This window comes from Salvelinus namaycush, chromosome 7 (assembly GCF_016432855.1).
Source record: "Salvelinus namaycush isolate Seneca chromosome 7, SaNama_1.0, whole genome shotgun sequence".
Taxonomy (NCBI): domain Eukaryota; kingdom Metazoa; phylum Chordata; class Actinopteri; order Salmoniformes; family Salmonidae; genus Salvelinus; species Salvelinus namaycush.
The window spans coordinates 51592771-51612769 of record NC_052313.1 but is presented as its reverse complement, the minus strand read 5'-3'; the positions used below and the strand labels follow the sequence as shown (position 1 = coordinate 51612769).

The 19999-nt window shown below is 46.0% G+C and overlaps 1 protein-coding gene across 1 annotated transcript; it reads left to right on the top strand.

Moving 5' to 3' along the window:
- The first annotated feature begins 700 nt into the window (after positions 1-700).
- LOC120050516 (capping protein inhibiting regulator of actin dynamics-like) lies at positions 701-18521 on the top strand. Its single transcript, XM_038997107.1, has 10 exons — positions 701-818; positions 11866-11943; positions 12154-12310; positions 12448-12583; positions 12681-12842; positions 13300-13494; positions 13636-15067; positions 15354-15398; positions 17125-17744; positions 17908-18521. Exons 2-10 carry the CDS (start codon positions 11895-11897, stop codon positions 18064-18066), a joined length of 2955 nt encoding a protein of 984 aa, XP_038853035.1. The 5' UTR covers positions 701-818; positions 11866-11894; the 3' UTR covers positions 18067-18521.
- Positions 18522-19999: the final 1478 nt, after the last annotated feature.

Genomic DNA, 19999 nt, shown 5'->3' with positions numbered 1-19999 from the left:
GGAGGGAGGGAGTGGAGGGAGTGGAGGTAGTGGTGTCAGAAAGGTGAGCTGTCTGACTCCTGACCGTTGATTGGGTGGGTGGGACTGCCTGAGCTGCTTTTGTAAGGACCGGGGCTAATGTTTCACTCAGGTAACAGTGTACTTGAATTGGAGTAGTCAGAATAATGTTAGATAACACACAGGACACCGGATTAAACAGTAAAGTACACAGAGGGGTGAAAACATCAATGTTTGTAGGGTCTCGTCTTTCAAGCCTGTAGAAACCTGGTAAGCCCAGGAGGCTATAAGGTAGACCCAATGCCTACAACGGGTCACTAATTACAACTTATGAGAAAAGTGACTCATTCACTCTAATTATTAACTCTTATGAACACATACTGAGATACGTAACTGCATTCAGACATTTAAATACTTTTGAATGGGAGTACTTAGGAAATGTCTTTAAATGTAGACATTTGCCAAAGACCCTAAAAGGTATAGAGGGGATAAATGATGCAGGACAACATAACACATTTGTTCTCTGTACACAGTTCATTTAAGACAGCTTTCCACTCCTGTCACTGATCCTATGAACACTACCCTTGCAGTGCCACTCTCTCTCTCTCTCTCTCCACTCCCTCTCTCCCTTTCTGTCCTATCACCTCTCTCCTATCACCTCTCCTTCTCTCGTTCCCTTCATTTGCCGATGGCGGTGGAGTGAGGTGGCTGAGGACTAGTATGTGTGTGAGTGAGTGGAAGGACACATCCTCCCCTCGGAGAGAAAGAGAAAACAGAGAAAGAGAGAGACAAAGAAGAAGCAGCTGCTCTCCAGTAACAGGGTAAGACAATTCCACCCGACTGAACTTGACTCGTACTGTAAATGAACTAGAAACCACCCACAAACAGTTGTATCTGTTGATAAAAATGATAATTGATAAGATAATTTGCAGCATATGATCTTCCATGCTGTTGTACAGTATTTCAACTGTTTCTTGTTCCATAACCTTTGAACTTTTAACTACAGTGTGTTGAGCACGAGTTCTGCATTCCTAAATGGGATTAACTGATAAGAATCTAATCGTGTTCGACGACCTAAACAATAACAACTGTTATGATCTCGAGGGTTTTTTCCAGGTATAAAAAATGACGTGCTAGGGTTTTGAAAACTCCAGATTCTGTGTGATTATTCCACTGCCTACAGAGAGGCTTCAACCTGTTTCTGTCAAACCAACACTATGCACTCATCCAGCAAGAAGGATGATTTCCATTACAGTGTTTGTCTTTCCTAAGTTATCCTTCATTGTCATCTAATAAAACTGCCTTTGGTAAACAACACTGCTCTGTATATAAAGCATCATGCTGGTTGTGAACAGGACCAGAGTAATCGCTGATCATTCACTGGACAATCAGATTTCATAACGGCTGTTTGGTTAAAATACCTTTATTAAAGGGAGATCACAAAACCATTGAGTTCCGGTTCATATTGCTTTAGTCTAGTACCCAGAGATCGATTATAGGTGGTAGCTCTCTACCTTAGTCCCTCCATTATCAACAGGTAATACTCCATGTGTTCACTGCACTGCCGTGGTGTGTGGAGACTTGCTGAAAGTGTCAGGTCCCCTGGGCTTGTGTTGTTTGGCTCACTGAGGAGTCCCTTGGCTCTCATTGTGCAGTGCTGTTACGTAGGACTTATCAGTCACACTTCCTTTTTAGAGGCTTTTTCCAGGGAGGGACCATGTTGGTACCTGGTTTCTATTTACTTACATGGTAAGTAAGCAGCAGTGGGGGCTGCTGAGGGGAGGACGGCTCATAATAATGGCTGGAACGGAGCGAATGGAATGGTATCAAACACATAGAAACCATGTGTTTGGTGTATTTGATACCATTCCACCCATTCCACTCCAGCCATTACTACAATCTCGTCCTCCCCAGGTAAGGTGCCACCAGCCTCCTGTGGTAAGCAGGTCATACGATGTTAAGATCTTCTATACTTTGAACATTTTAAATAATTTACATCAATTTATTTCTTTGTTTATTGTTCTTTAGACATTCAGGTGTATTTTCACAGCCATTTCCAGTTAATAATTCACTCATTGTCTACAGCTGAAATCTATTTCTATTCAAATGGCCCGATTCGTTTACATTCCGGAAGCATTTAATCTGATTATTTTATTGTATGCGTGGCGCTGTAAAAAGTAGATGGTTTCCTCTTATCTATACAGTAGCTCAGCTGTGGGGTTCCATTATAGCCTTGGGGGAACAGCCGGCCATGCTGACGTCACTACAGGCACTCGAGGACCTGAGGTGTCGCAGCCGCAGGTGTGTGTGTGTGAGGTCTAAAAGGTTACACAAGTTCATCATCTCATTAAACAGTAATACACAGGCTTATCCTCGCCAGATCCACAGATAGACAGAGCCATGGATAGCCAGCCATCATATACAGTCTCTTGGCTTGATTTAGAATCTCAATAGACACCGTGTTGACACTTAAAGTTACACCTGAGACATTGACACTTCTAGTTACAACGCCAATTAGAATGTTTTAATCATGGAACGTTTGGTGCCAACAAGGAGGATAGTTATCTGAACTCTATAGCTCTTAAAGGCTCTTCTACCACAGAGTGCATACGTAGTATACAGATGCCGTATCTTAATTAGAGCCAGTTAAAACAGCATGAATATAATCCTGCAGCAACAGGAAATGTGAATTGTTATGTGGATTATAATTAATTAACATGTTTTGTAGGGGTTGATACATTTATCATTAGGGCAAATCGAGTCTGACATTTTAAAGTGGAAATTACAATTCCTTCAACAACAGGATGATCTGTGCTGTACTGTGCTGTTTGTAGCCAGCTGGATCAGGACTGGCCAGCCAGCTTCAGTAATATCCTGTAGCTGCAGGATAGGATTTCACCAGAGACAGTACCCCTGCTGTTCCCTATTGTTGGGCTTGTTCTATGCAGGTATCCATTCTGCTGGGCACCAGGGTTCAAGGCCTGGTTGCTGTGTGTGGTAGTTGGGTTGCTCAGTGAGCTGCACCGACCTTTAGTGTTCTACTCTGCTGGGAGATTATGTTCCAGTTGACAGCTAGATGCAGAGCAGGGTTGCTGTATTAGACTGGGTTGCTGTATTAGACAGGGTTGCTGTATTAGACAGGGTTGCTGTATTAGACAGGGTTGTTGTATTAGACTGGGTTGTTGTATTAGACAGGGTTGCTGTATTAGACTGGGTTGCTGTATTAGACAGGGTTGCTGTATTAGACAGGGTTGCTGTATTAGACAGGGTTGTTATATTAGACAGGGTTGCTGTATTAGACAGGGTTGCTGTATTAGACAGGGTTGCTGTATTAGACAGGGTTGCTGTATTAGACAGGGTTGCTGTATTAGACAGGGTTGTTGTATTAGACAGGGTTGTTGTATTAGACAGGGTTGCTGTATTAGACAGGGTTGTTATATTAGACTGGGTTGCTGTATTAGACTGGGTTGCTGTATTAGACAGGGTTGCTGTATTACATTTACATTTTACATTTTAGTCATTTAGCAGACGCTCTTATCCAGAGCGACTTACAGTAGAGTGCATACATTTTTATTACATTTTACATACTGAGACAAGGATATCCCTACCGGCCAAACCCTCCCTAACCCGGACGACGCTATGCCAATTGTGCGTCACCCCATGGACCTCCCGGTTGCGGCCGGCTGCGACAGAGCCTGGGCGCGAACCCAGCCCAGCCTGGGGGCGAACCCAGAGACTCTGGTGGCGCAGCTAGCACTGCGATGCAGTGCCCTAGACCACTGTGCCACCCGGGAGGGTATTAGACAGGGTTGTTGTATTAGACAGGGTTGCTGTATTAGACAGGGTTGTTGTATTAGACAGGGTTGTTGTATTAGACAGGGTTGCTGTATTAGACAGGGTTGTTGTATTAGACAGGGTTGCTGTATTAGACTGGGTTGTTGTATTAGACAGGGTTGCTGTATTAGACTGGGTTGTTGTATTAGACAGGGTTGTTGTATTAGACAGGGTTGTTATATTAGACAGGGTTGTTGTATTAGACAGGGTTGCTGTATTAGACAGGGTTGTTGTATTAGACAGGTTGCTGTATTAGACAGGGTTGCTGTATTAGACAGGGTTGCTGTATTAGACAGGGTTGCTGTATTAGACAGGGTTGCTGTATTAGACAGGGTTGCTGTATTAGACAGGGTTGCTGTATTAGACTGGGTTGCTGTATTAGACAGGGTTGCTGTATTACATTTACATTTTACATTTTAGTCATTTAGCAGACGCTCTTATCCAGAGCGACTTACAGTAGAGTGCATACATTTTTATTACATTTTACATACTGAGACAAGGATATCCCTACCGGCCAAACCCTCCCTAACCCGGACGACGCTATGCCAATTGTGCGTCACCCCATGGACCTCCCGGTTGCGGCCGGCTGCGACAGAGCCTGGGCGCGAACCCAGCCCAGCCTGGGGGCGAACCCAGAGACTCTGGTGGCGCAGCTAGCACTGCGATGCAGTGCCCTAGACCACTGCGCCACCCGGGAGGGTATTAGACAGGGTTGTTGTATTAGACAGGGTTGCTGTATTAGACAGGGTTGTTGTATTAGACAGGGTTGCTGTATTAGACTGGGTTGCTGTATTAGACTGGGTTGCTGTATTAGACAGGGTTGCTGTATTAGACAGGGTTGCTGTATTAGACAGGGTTGCTGTATTAGACAGGGTTGTTGTATTAGACAGGGTTGCTGTATTAGACAGGGTTGCTGTATTTAACAGGGTTGCTGTATTAGACTGGGTTGTTGTATTAGACAGGGTTGCTGTATTAGACAGGGTTGCTGTATTAGACAGGGTTGTTGTATTAGACAGGGTTGCTGTATTAGACAGGGTTGCTGTATTAGACAGGGTTGTTGTATTAGACAGGGTTGCTGTATTAGACAGGGTTGCTGTATTAGACAGGGTTGCTGTATTAGACTGGGTTGTTGTATTAGACAGGGTTGCTGTATTAGACAGGGTTGCTGTATTAGACTGGTTTGCTGTAATAGACAGGGTTGTTGTATTAGACAGGGTTGCTGTATTAGACAGGGTTGCCATATTAGACAGGGTTGCCATATTAGACAGGGTTGCTGTATTAGACAGGGTTGCTGTATTAGACTGGTTTGCTGTAATAGACCGGGTTGTTGTATTAGACAGGGTTGCTGTATTAGACAGGGTTGCTGTATTAGACAGGGTTGCTGTATTAGACTGGTTTGCTGTAATAGACAGGGTTGTTGTATTAGACAGGGTTGCTGTATTAGACAGGGTTGCTGTATTAGACAGGGTTGCTGTATTCGACAGGGTTGCTGTATTAGACTGGTTTGCTGTAATAGACAGGGTTGTTGTATTAGACAGGGTTGCTGTATTAGACAGGGTTGCTGTATTAGACAGGGTTGTTGTATTAGACAGGGTTGCTGTATTAGACAGGGTTGCTGTATTAGACAGGGTTGCTGTATTAGACTGGTTTGCTGTAATAGACAGGGTTGTTGTATTAGACAGGGTTGCTGTATTAGACAGGGTTGCTGTATTAGACAGGGTTGCTGTATTAGACAGGGTTGCTGTATTAGACAGGGTTGCCGTATTAGACAGGGTTGCTGTATTAGACAGGGTTGTTGTATTAGACAGGGTTGCTGTATTAGACTGGGTTGCTGTATTAGACAGGGTTGCTGTATTAGACAGGGTTGCTGTATTAAACAGGGTTGCTGTATTAGACAGGGTTGCTGTATTAGACAGGGTTGCCGTATTAGACAGGGTTGCTGTATTAGACAGGGTTGTTGTATTAGACAGGGTTGCTGTATTAGACAGGGTTGCTGTATTAGACAGGGTTGCTGTATTAGACAGGGTTGCTGTATTAGACTGGTTTGCTGTAATAGACAGGGTTGTTGTATTAGACAGGGTTACTGTATTAGACATGGTTGCTATATTAGAATTGGTTGCTGTATTTGACTGAATTGTTGTATTAGACTGGGTTGCTGTATTAGACAGGGTTGCTGTATTAGACAGGGTTGCTGCATTAGACAGGGTTGCTGTATTAGACTGGGTTGCTGTATTAGACAGGGTTGCTGTATTAGACAGGGTTGCTGCATTAGACAGGGTTGCTGTATTAGACTGGGTTGCTGTATTAGACTGGTTTGCTGTAATAGACAGGGTTGCTGTATTAGACAGGTTTGCTGTATTAGACTGGGTTGCTGTATTAGACTGGTTTGCTGTATTAGATAGGGTTGCTGCATTAGACAGGGTTGCTGTATTAGACTGGGTTGCTGTATTAGACTGGGTTTATGTATTTAACAGGGTTGCTGTATTAGACTGGGTTGCTGTATTAGACAGGGTTGCTGTATTAGACAGGGTTGCTGTATTAGACAGGGTTGCTGTATTAGACAGGGTTGTTGTATTAGACAGGGTTGCTGTATTAGACTGGGTTGCTGTATTAGACTGGTTTGCTGTAATAGACAGGGTTGCTGTATTAGACAGGTTTGCTGTATTAGACTGGGTTGCTGTATTATTTTTAATTTTTTAAAATTGTATTTAACCTTTATTTAACCAGGTAGGCCAGTTGAGAACAAGTTCTCATTTACCACTGCGACCTGGCCAAGATAAAGCAAAGCAGTGCGACACCAACAACAACACAGTGTTACACATGGAATAAACAAACATACAGTCAATAATACAATAGAAAAAGTATATATACAGTGTGTGCAAATGAGGTAGGATAAGGGAGGTAAGGCAATAAATAGGCCATAGTGGCGATATAATTACAATATAGCAATTAAACACTGGAGTGATAGATGTGCAGAAGATGAGTGTGCAAGTAGAGTTACTGGGGTGCAAAGGAGCAAAATAAATAAAATAAGTAACAGTATGGGGATGAGGTAGTTGGATGGGCTATTTACAGATGGGCTATGTACAGGTGCAGTGATCTGTGAGCTGCTCTGACAACTGGTGCTTAAAGTTAGTGAGGGAGATATGAGTCTCCAGCTTCAGTGATTTTTGCAGTTCGTTCCAGTCATTGGCAGCAGAGAACTGGAAGGAAAGGCGGCCAAAGGAAGAATTGGCTTTGGGGGTGACCAGTGAAATATACCTGCTGGAGCGCGTGCTATGGGTGGGTGCTGCTATGGTGACCAGTGAGCTGAGATAAGGCAGGGTTTTACCTAGCAAAGATTTATAGATGACCTGGAGCCAGTGGGTTTGGCCACGAATATGAAGCGAGGGCCAGCCAACGAGAGCATACAGGTCACAGTGGTGGGTAGTATATGGGGCTTTGGTGACAAAACGGATGGCACTGTGATAGACTGTATCCAATTTGCTGAGTAGAGTGTTGGAGGCTATTTTGTAAATGACATCGCCGAAGTCGAGGGTCGGTAGGATAGTCAGTTTTACGAGGGTATGTTTGGCAGCATGAATGAAGAATGCTTTGTTGCGAAATAGGAAGCCGATTCTAGATTTAATTTTGGATTGGAGATGCTTAATGTGAGTCTGGAAGGAGAGTTTACAGTCTAACCAGACACCAAGGTATTTGTAGTTGTCCACATATTCTATGTCAGAACCGTCCAGAGTAGTGATGCTGGACGGGCGGCAGGTGTGGGCAGCGATCGGTTGAAGAGCATGCATTTAGTTTTACTTGCATTTAAGAGCAGTTGGAGGCCATGGAAGGAGTGTTGTATGGCGTTGAAGCTTGTTTGGAGGTTAGTCAACAGTGTCCAAAGAAGGGCCAGAAGTATACAGAATGGTGTCGTCTGCGTAGAGGTGGATCAGAGAATCACCAGCAGCAAGAGCGACATCATTGATGTATACAGAGAAAAGAGTCGGCCCGAGGATTGAACCCTGTGGCACCCCCATAGAGACTGCCAGAGGTCCGGACAACAGGCCCTCCGATTTGACACACTGAACTCTGTCTGAGAAGTAGTTGGTGAACCAGGCGAGGCAGTCATTTGAGAAACCAAGGCTGTTGAGTCTGCCGATAAGAATGTGGTGATTGACAAAGTCGAAAACCTTGGCCAGGTCGCTGAATACAGCTGCACAGTATTGTCTCTTATTGATGGCGGTTATGATGTCGTTTAGGACCTTGAGCGTGGCTGAGGTGCACCCATGACCAGCTCGGAAACCAGATTGTATAGCGGAGAAGGTACGGTGGGATTCGAAATGGACGGTGATCTGTTTGTTAACTTGGCTTTCGAAGACCTTAGAAAGGCAGGGTAGGTTAGATATAGATATAGGTCTGTAGCAGTTTGGGTTGCTGTATTAGACACGGTTGCTGTATTAGACAGGGTTGATGTATTTAACAGGGTTGCTGTATTAAACAGGGTTGCTGTATTAGACAGGGTTGCTGTATTAGACAGGGTTGCTGTATTAGACAGGGTTTCTGTATTAGCCAGGGTTGCTGTATTAGACAGGGTTGCTGTATTAGACAGGGTTGCTGTATTAGACAGGGTTGATGTATTTAACAGGGTTGCTGTATTAAACAGGGTTGCTGTATTAGACAGGGTTGCTGTATTAGACAGGGTTTCTGTATTAGCCATGGTTGCTGTATTAGACAGGGTTGCTGTATTAGACAGGGTTGCTGTATTTAACAGGGTTGCTGTATTTAACAGGGTTGCTGTATTAGACAGGGTTGCTGTATTAGACAGGGTTGATGTATTAGACAGGGTTGCTGTATTAGACTGGGTTGCTGTATTAGACAGGGTTGATGTATTAGACAGGGTTGCTGTATTAGACTGGGTTGTTGTATTAGACAGGGTTGCTGTATTAGACAGGTTGCTGTATTAGACAGGGTTGCTGTATTAGACAGGTTGCTGTATTAGACAGGGTTGCTGTATTAGACAGGTTGCTGTATTAGACAGGGTTGTTGTATTAGACAGGGTTGCTGTATTAGACAGGTTGCTGTATTAGACAGGGTTGCTGTATTAGACAGGGTTGCTGTATTAGACAGGGTTGCTGTATTAGACTGGGTTGCTGTATTAGACAGGGTTGCTGTATTAGACAGGGTTGCTGTATTAGACTGGGTTGCTGTATTAGACTGGGTTGCTGTATTAGACAGGGTTGCTGTATTAGACAGGGTTTCTGTATTAGACAGGGTTGCTGTATTAGCCAGGGTTGCTGTATTAGACTGGGTTGCTGTATTAGACTGGGTTGCTGCATGTGGTTTGGTGGCTGGGTTCAGTACACTAACCCAGTCTTCTCCCTGAGTTCTCCCTGCTTGTAGACGTCTTGGAGAAAGATGGATTGGGGGAGTTTGGGCGTGCTTAGAACTCTGGTGAACCTCTGGTTTTTGTTGTCTTCCTTCAGACATTGTGTGAAAGAGCTGTGCGTGTGTGTGTCTGTGCATGTGTGTCTGTGCATGTGTGTGTGTGTGTGTGTGTGTGTGTGTGTGTGTGTGTGTGTGTGTGTGTGTGTGTGTGTGTGTGTGTGTGTGTGTGTGTGTGTGTAAGCATGATGAGTCTGGGAAAGGTTGAACTCAGGTCGTGTTTAAATTGTCTCCTTGTTATTTAATGTCACGTCACGTCATCAGTGGACTGCTAGGCAACTCCTATTCAGGTCCAGGAACAAAGTCAACACGGGAACTGAAAGCCTCTTGTCTGGTCCGCTTGTTCTAATCAAACGCTCCATGATATCTGCTGAAAGAGAAATACTGCTGAAACTAATTGGAACTGCTGACACAATAATCACTCAACTGGCAAACTTGACTTGAGAAGATGTTACTTCAAATGAAAAACGCTTATTTATTAACTATAAATAGCTAGAACAATGACAATAGCAAAGCTAATATCTAACGCCTGACAAAAAGCAGACAATTCTTCAGGTTTGTTAGGTTTCTTAAACGTTATCAGCTTGTTCAAGGAAAAGAGTGTGTGAAACTATTTATTATCAATGAAGGGTCTTTGTCTCTGGAAAGACAAAGTAATTTACTGGTATGTTGGCTGGATAATCAAATGTACTATAATTAAATATAAAATAAATAAATACATGTTATTAAAATACGACAACTCCAAAAGCTGTTGAATACATATATATATATATTTTTGGATGGTTTTTTAGTATTTTTGACAGTAGTGCAGGAAATGTAGAGGGAGACAGCTAGTAAGAGCATAGACAGAGAGTGGCTGAGACAGGGCTCCAACCCACATCACCAGGGGGGCATAGACAGAGGGAGGCTGAGACAGGGCTCCAACCCACATCGCCAGGGGGGCATAGACAGAGAGTGGCTGAGACAGGGCTCCAACCCACATCACCAGGGGGGCATAGACAGAGGGAGGCTGAGACAGGGCTCCAACCCACATCGCCAGGGGGGCATAGACAGAGAGTGGCTGAGACAGGGCTCCAACCCACATCGCCAGGGGGGCATAGACAGAGAGTGGCTGAGACAGGGCTCCAACCCACATCGCCAGGGGGCATAGACAGAGGGTGGCTGAGACAGGGCTCCAACCCACATCGCCAGGGGGGCATAGACAGAGAGTGGCTGAGACAGGGCTCCAACCCACATCGCCAAGGGGGCATAGACAGAGGGTGGCTGAGACAGGGCTCCAACCCACATCGCCAGGGGGGCATAGACAGAGAGTGGCTGAGACAGGGCTCCAACCCACATCGCCAAGGGGACATAGACAGAGGGTGGCTGAGACAGGGCTCCAACCCACATCGCCAGGGGGGCATAGACAGAGAGTGGCTGAGACAGGGCTCCAACCCACATCGCCAGGGGGGCATAGACAGAGAGTGGCTGAGACAGGGCTCCAACCCACATCGCCAAGGGGACATAGACAGAGAGTGGCTGAGATAGGGCTCCAACCCACATCGCCAGGGGGGCATAGACAGAGGGTGGCTGAGACAGGGCTCCAACCCACATCGCCAGGGGGGCATAGACAGAGAGTGGCTGAGACAGGGCTCCAACCCACATCACCAGGGGGGCATAGACAGAGGGTGGCTGAGACAGGGCTCCAACCCACATCGCCAGGGGGGCATAGACAGAGAGTGGCTGAGACAGGGCTCCAACCCACATCACCAGGGGGGCATAGACAGAGGGTGGCTGAGACAGGGCTCCAATCCACATCGCCAGGGGGGCATAGACAGAGAGTGGCTGAGACAGTGCTCCAACCCACATCGCCAGGGGGGCATAGACAGAGAGTGGCTGAGACAGGGCTCCAACCCACATCGCCAGGGGGGCATAGACAGAGAGTGGCTGAGACAGGGCTCCAACCCACATCACCAGGGGGGCATAGACAGAGAGTGGCTGAGACAGGGCTCCAACCCACATCACCAGGGGGGCATAGACAGAGGGTGGCTGAGACAGGGCTCCAACCCACATCACCAGGGGGGCATAGACAAAGGGTGGCTGAGACAGGGCTCCAATCCACATCACCAGGGGGGCATAGACAGAGATTGGCTGAGACAGGGCTCCAATCCACATCACCAGGGGGGCATAGACAGAGATTGGCTGAGACAGGGCTCCAACCCACATCACCAGGGGGGCATAGACAGAGATTGGCTGAGACAGGGCTCCAATCCACATCACCAGGGTGGCATAGACAGAGATTGGCTGAGACAGGGCTCCAACCCACATCGCCAGGGGGGCATAGACAGAGGGTGGCTGAGACAGGGCTGCAACCCACATCGCCAAGGGGGTATAGAGAGGTATGTTTGGCAGTGTGTGCACAGTACCGATACTCAGGCAGTAAGTCTGAGGCCAGTCTTGAAAGCACACTTTGTCCAGGGAGGGAGTGGTGTGATAGAGGTGAGCTGTAACCTGCAGTCTACTGGCTCCTGAATGGCTCACAGGAATAGCCATTGTTGAAACACAACCCTCTGGCGTTGCTAAATACGATGTTGTTGAAGGGTTTTTGTCTTGCCCTGTCTCTCTTCCTAGGTAAGAGCAGCTAACTCCAGTCTCCTGTCATGGATACTAACACTGGGGAAGTGGAGGACTCAGGAGAAGAGCTTACAGGTAGAACACCTGTCTTCTTTCTTTTTAAATGATTGACATGCCTAAACCAATGTAAACAGACATACGTAGCTGGCAAATCATTCATTCCCAATACACCATTCATATACAGTGTATTATGCAATGCAAACAGGAATGAACTACACAGCAAAAGTCTCATGTCTGACTGCAAACAAAACCAAATGTAGGACAGTAACTTCCTGGTGGTTTCAGGGAGGAAGAAGTCTCGGTTCAAGCTGCTGAAGAGTCGTCTGTTTGGCCGTCTGAAGAGGAAGGAGACTGAAGGACTGATGAAGCAGAGCCAGTCCGCCAGTGATTTCACTGCTGATGTCATAGCTCCGGGGGACGACGACTCAGAGGATGACTGTTTGTAAGCATCTGACCTCTTTCACTCACTGGAAATAGTAGCATATCAAGTTGATCAAATTATCAAGTTTAAGTAGCATGTCCACTGGGAAATACTGTATGTATGTAGTAAACATATTTTTTGACCTGTGTCACTTACAGGGGCGGTCCAAATACACTGGGGTCCAGAGCTCTGTCACATGACAGCATCTTCCTGGCTGACCAATCACAGAGCTCCTCTGAGCCGACGAGGGTTCTGTCTCAGGAGAACGTACACAGCAGGATAAGAGAACTGCAGGTGAATCCGTAGGTGGGAGGGTCCTTATAGTCTAATCTACTGTTGTGATTGGTCCCGGAGTGTGCTCATCACACATGCACTGTTTCTGATTGGGCAGCTGAAACTGCAGCGGCAGAACATGTGTCTGGGCCCTCCCCCCTTGCTGATCCCTGGAAAGAGAATGGAAGATTCCGGAGCCACCTCTGAGGATGATGGTTTACCCCAGAGCCCTCCAGAGATCTTGTTCCATGACCGAACAGCACAGGGGCCTTCCTACAAGGTGAATGGGGCTGATCACATATACTGCACACACATAGATACAATTGATCTAACTTGTATTTATCCAGGATAGTCTCATTGAGATAATATCTATTTTTAGAGAACAAACCTTGCTGTAGTCAGTAGAATCTGTTGGTACACTTGCAAACAAAACACAATGTAATCATCACCATTATCATTATCATCATCATGCTGCATTACTCTTCCACCACCTTGTGTGACTGACTGATTGACACCTCTCCCTCCATTCCATCCCTAGTTCCCTAACACTCACAGGCACCATAGCTCTCTGAGTTTAGCAGGGACAGGAAGTGAGGAGGAGGAGCAGGTGATGCAACTTCCTGTCTGCATTACACCACATCCCACATTCACATACTGATCATCCTAACAACATTCACTGAAAACATGTTTGTTGGGTCCATTTCAGTTGTTAATGTGCTTTTCTACTTTCTCCTCAGTGCCTCTCCCAGCCCTCCTCCCGTCCTCTCTCCCCGAATCCTGCTTCCCCCTGTGATCCAGAGCCCTCCCCTACAGTGGACTTCACCAGCCCAGCCCAGTACACTCCTAGCCTGGACAGCTCTGCCGCCCGTCACCGCATGTCTGTTAAACCCAGGAACCAGAGGGCCAGCGCCAAGGGAAGGAAAGGTCCCCTGGTAAGATCTCACTGTATAGTGTAACATCAAAACACCACATAGTGGGTACTGGGCAGCATTTCAATCTCTAATACCTTGATTACAGTGTAAATATAAGACCATGGTTTAACGGGCTGTTTATCTTGTCTGTGTCATTACTAGAGAGCAAGCAGACTTGGCTCAGAGAGCCTGAGTGACCTGGACCCTGACCAGCCCCTGTCTGAGAGGGAGGAAGAGCAGGATGGAACGGAGGACGAGGACAGAGAGGAAGAGGAGGAGAGGGAGCGGCCGTTCTCTTCATCTCCAAAAGACTCTGAGGAGAAGCCCTGGCAGTCAGTACCCCCTGGTGGTCAGAAAGAGGTATTACAGAGACAAGAGTCCTCCGAGACAGAGGGACGCATCACCACCAACCCTCTCTACCTCCAGGCTATGACCTCTCCTCTACCAGAACCCATGACCAAAACCTCCATCCTGGAGACCCCGAGCCTGCCCACTCCCCCTTCAGCAGCAGTGGAGGAGCCACAGAAGCCCCTGGAACCTATCCGGGTCAAACGCCCAAGAACTCTCATCCAGGATAATTCAGACCAGGGAAGTCGGCCTGGGTCTACATCTGAAAAGACCCTCTCCAGGCCTCTCAGTCCTGTCTATGGATCAAATAATGTCACTTCCACCACAAATCAACTGCCATCAAAAGAGAAGCCAGAAGAGAATATGACCCCAGCCACCTCTAACAAGGGAGACAGGTTGAGCAGAAACACACAGGGTGTGAGCCTAGCAGACACCAGCAGCTCTACACACCACTCTGCTCTACCTACCCCTGCCCCTCGCGTTATAAGACAAACACAGAGACCTGCTTTTGAGAGAGAGTCTGTCAGAGAGACTACAGCAGTCCCACTGTCGGGCGTTAATGAAGAAACCTCCAAATTGGACATGATGCAGAGGACGACAGGGCAACCTACTGGCCACGAAGACACACTGCCTAGAGCAAACAGTTTCTCCATCTCCTCCTCAAGACAGCGTTCCAAGAGCGCCACTGGCAGTGCCCACACAGGGACGAGAAACGAGGAGATGAATGCAGAAGGAAAAGGAGGGGAGGGTTTTGTGACCAAAAACCCTCATCAGGAGTCTGTCAGAAGGCAAGAGGTAAAACCAGAGCAGGCCACATTTAAAGGCCTGAAGGAAAACCAACCACAACCCGCACCTCAGGAGAGAAAAGTACAAACAGAAGTAGAAGTAGTGGAGGAGACAGGACTGAAGGGAGGAGAGAAAAGGGATGGGCAGAGTGAGGGAAATGAGGAGCAGGAGCAGGAGCAGGAGAAGGAGCAGGAGCAGGAGCAGGAGAGGAGGAGTGCTTTCGGAGTGAAGCTGCGCACCACTTCTCAGTCTCTGAAGTATCGCTTGCAAAGGGACCAAGAATTCAGGGTTAAGTGTCATATTGTCTCAACAACTGCAGAACCAGTCAAAGGCGAAATTGGCACAAGTTCAAAGGTCAGGGGTGACTTGGCAAATAAGGCTTTGAGGAAGGGCCCGTCACAAGTGTCTGACTGCCCCCCCTCATACACCCCTGATAGAAACAGACTCAACGAGAACCAAGGTACGTATGTCCTCTAGAACGTCGTCGATAGTTCAGCGGAGAAGTTGAGCCTCGCGTTCAACGCTCTGAGTTGTTGCGGAAATTGACCCACTATGCTGTTTACTTTCTGAATCTACGTCATATCGCTGAGTCTATATTGAATAACTATTAACTTGGACTATGCACTAACTAACTTTGCACTAACAAGGTGTTCTAGCTCACACGGTTGCAGCTATGTCAGTCTACTGAGGGCCCTGTTTCAATAGCATGTACTCACCTCTAGACACTGTCTTGGTTCTATCCTTAGATGATGATGATACTGACCTGGTAGTAGATGCCTTTTTAGACCCAGGTAACATATATCTACTGAACCACTGAACACTTCTCTAATAATCATACAATAGTAGTTACAGTATAATGAGCACTTCTGAATCAGAGTGGGCAATTTCCCCTCCAATCAAAACTGGATCCAGATCTGTATAATAATATGTGCCCTCTGTAATTATTGGGACAGTGAAGCATTTTTTCGTCCTTTGGTTCTATACTCCAAAAGTTTGGATTTGAAATGATACAATGACTATGAGGTTAAAGTGCAGACTTTCAGCTCTAATTTCGGGGTATTTTCACCCATTACAGGTGAACCATTTAGAAATTACAACACTTTTTGTACATAGTCCTCCCATTTTAGGTGAGCAAAAGTATTGGGACAAATTCACGTATACAGTGGGGCAAAAAAGTATTTAGTCAGCCACCAATTGTGCAAGTTCTCCCACTTAAAAAGATGAGAGAGGCCTGTAATTTTCATCATAGGTACACTTCAACTATGACAGACAAAATGAGACCTCACAGACCTGTAAGAGGCTCCTCTGTCCTCCACTCGTTACCTGTATTAATGGCACCTGTTTGAACTTGTTATCAGTATAAAAGTTTTAAGTGGGAGAACTTGCACAATTGGTGGCTGACTAAATACTTTTTTGCCCCACTGTATGGTTATTAAAGTAGTAAAATGTTTTGTATTGGGTCCCATATTCCTAGCATTCAATGACTACATAAATCTTGTGACTCTACAAATTTGCTGGATGCATACATTTGCTGCTTATTTTGGTTGTGTTTCAGATTATTTTGTGCCCAATAGAAATTAATGGTAAAAAATGAATTGTGTCATTCTTGAGTCACTTTTATTGTAAATAAGAATAGAATATGTTTCTAAACACTTCTACATTAATGTGGATGATACCATGATTACTGATAATCCTGAATGAATCGTGAATAAGTAAGAAAGTTACAGATGCACTAATATCATACCCCCAAGACATGCTAACCTCTCACCATTACATTTTTGGGGGGTATGATATTTGAGCATCTGTAACGTTCTCACTCATCATTATTGATGAATCATTCAGCATTATCCATATATCATGGTAGCATCCACATTCATGTAGAAGTGTTTAGAAACATATTCTATTCTTATTTTCAATAAAAGTGAATCAATACATTTTTTTCCATTCATTTCTATTGGGCACAAAATAATCTGAAACACAACCAAAACAAACAAAAAATTTACAAATGTGCAGTCACAAGCTTGATGTAGTCATTGCGTGCTATGAATATGGGACCAAATACTTAACTTTTTACTACTTTAATACACATAAGTGAATTTGTCCCAATACTTTCGCTCACCTTAAAATGGGGGGGCTATGTACAAAAACTGCTGTAATTTCTAAACGGTTCACCCGATATGGATGAACATACCCTCAAATTAAAGCTCACAGTCTGTACTTAAACCTCATAGTCATTGTTTAATTTAAAATCCAAAATTTGGACTATAGAGCTAAAAGAAGAAAACATGCTTCACTGTCCAAATAATTACAGGGGCACTGTTTGTAATAAGATCTCTGTTTGACCTCAATCATAATATTGCCAATATCGAACCAAACCAAATTAACCACAGAATAAATTAAGATGATCTGATTAAATAATGGATTCACAACTCCAGTCCTCAAACACCACAGTATCTTTTAAATACACTTTAAATAAAGTTTGATTTGATTTCAATAATGTCACCCATTGTTCCTCAGACAAAGGCCCATCCTCCAGACCTGCTCTGGGGCTCCCAAGAGGGGCTGAGACCCCTGGGTCTAATGGGTCAGCTGGATCGGAGCCTGTCTGGATGTCCATGGCCCGGGAAAAGACCAGGAGTCTCCAACAGCATCTCAGTCCAGAGACAGAGCCTGGGACAGGGGGGACAGGGGGGACAACAACGCCCCAGTACACCCCATCACCACGGCCAGCTCCAACCCCAGCCCCACAGCCTAGATTACAACCAACAGCTCAGCCATCAACACAACCTCCATCACAATCACAGCCAAGCACAAAAACAGCCTCGCAAAAACAAACATCAGCCCCAGTGGTACAACCACCATCTCAACCAATACCAAGCGGTAGACCAATCCTACGGGGAATGCAACTGACAGCTACACTCACAACATGGCCTTCAGATCAGCCTAACACACAAACAGCATCACAACCGACACCACAAGGAACTGCTCAACAGCTGACACAACCGTCCTCCCAACCTCACATACCAACCAGACCAACTCTACGAGGAGCGTCTGAGAGATCCTCCAGGTCTCTGAAGAGAGCTGAGAAGATGCCTGTGGAGAAATGGACAGAAAGAGCGCTCCCGACTGGGACTATGGTAAATATTTGACTGTGCCCCCACTAGGGTCAGACGTTTTTCCCGGTCAGTTCACGTGGTGAGGAAAAACAACTGACTCAATCAGATTAAGTCTTCATTTTGTAACTAAGATGTAATGTGGTCAGTTTAGTTAGTAATATGTCATCTCTGTATTTTATCTTAGGAGGAATCTAGCAATGGTCAAATTGAGATTCACATCGCAAAGCCTGAGATACCTTCTTCATCATCATCATCATCATCATTGTCACACCGGGGTCAGCCAACCTGGATGGAACTTGCCAAGAGGAAATCTCTGGCCTGGAGTGACAAGACTATGGACTGAGAAGTGCACGTGGGTGTCTGTGTGTGTCTGTGTGTGTCTGTGTGTGTGTGTGTGTGTGTGTGTGTGTGTGTGTGTGTGTGTGTGTGTGTGTGTGTGTGTGTGTGTGTGTGTGTGTGTGTGTGTGAGGGAGGTAAAGGGGTTCCTAAAGAGAGTAAGAAGAAGACTGAAATAAAATCATGATTTGTTGCTGACTGTGTTACTTGAACCTACTGGATACAGAGTATGAGTTTAAAACCCATTTCCCATTACTGTGCCTTACTCTTCTAACCATTAAATTAAAAAAATTACTTATATTTCACATCAGCCAGACTGATGCTAAACTTCTGCGTATAACAACACTAAACCAAGAGGTCTGGACTTTTATGGCACAAGAGGGCCATAAAAGTTGCTGGTTCAAACTCCGCTTCAGTTTTTTCACTGCTTTTGACATATCACTCCATGCTAGATCCCTGTTGTCTGGAATAAATATACTGTCAATTGTATTCTGACTAGTTTGAATTGTGTGGGCTCAATCAATCATCAATGAGCTATTATCAACCACAATGGGGTTGCCTCATCAATGGAGCCACCGTGGAAATGGTCAATAACTGCAAATTCCTTGGCGTACATATCTCAGAGAATCTGAAATGGTCTAACCACACGAACACCATAGTGAAGAAGGCAAGACAGAGATTCTTCAACTTCAGAATGCTGAAGAAATTCGGCCTGTCCCCGAGGGCCCTCACAGTGTTCTACAGGAGCACCATCGAGAGCATTCTGTCGGGCTGCATCACAGCCTGGTACGGCAACTCCACCGCCGCGGACCGCAAGACTCTTCATAGGTTGATATGTGCAGCCGAACTCACCATTGCGTGCACACTGCATGCTCTACAGAGCACCTAAACTCAGCAAAAAAAAAAACGTCCTCTCACTGTCAACTGTGTTTATTTTCAGCAAACTTAACATGTGTAAATATTTGTATGAACATAAGATTCAACAACTGAGACATAAACTGAACAAGTTCCACAGACATGTGACTAACAGAAATGGAATAATGTCTCCCTGAACAAAGGGGGGGTCAAAATCAAAAGTAACAGTCAGTATCTGGTGTGGCCACCAGCTGCATTAAGTACTGCAATGTATCTCCTCCTCATGGACTGCACCAGACTTGCCAGTTCTTGCTGTGAGATGTTACCCCACTCTTCCGCCAAGGCACCTGCAATTGACTGACATTTCTGGGGGGAATGACCCTAGCCCTCACCCTCCGATCCAACAGGTCCCAGACGTGCTCAATGGGACTGAGATCCACGCTCTTCGCTGGCCATGTCAGAACACTGACATTCCTGTCTTGCAGGAAATCACGCTCAGAACGAGCAGTATGGCTGGTGGCATTGTCATGCTGGAGGGTCATGTCAGGATGAGCCTGCAGAAGGGTACCACATGAGGGAGGAGGATGTCTTCCCTGTAACGCACAGCGTTGAGATTGCCTGCAATGACAACAAGCTCAGACCGATGATGCTGTGACACACCGCCCCAGACCATGACGGACCCTCCACCGCCAAATCGATCCCGCTCCAGAGTACAGGCCTCGGTGTAATGCTCATTCCTTCGACGATAAACGCAAATCCGACCATCACCCCTGGTGAGCCAAAACCGCGACTCGTCAGTGAAGAGCACTTTTTGCCAGTCCTGTCTCGTCCAGCGACGGTGGGTTTGTGCCCATAGGCGATGTTGTTGCCGGTGATGTCTGGTGAGGACCTGGCTTACAACAGACCTACAAGCCCTCAGTCCAGCCTCTCTCAGCCTATTGCGGACAGTTTGGGCACTGATGGAGGGATTGTGCGTTCCTGGTGTAACTCGGGCAGTGGTTGTTGCCATCCTGTACCTGTCCCGCAGGTGTGATGTTCGGATGTACCGATCCTGTGCAGGTGTTGTTACACGTGGTCTGCCACTG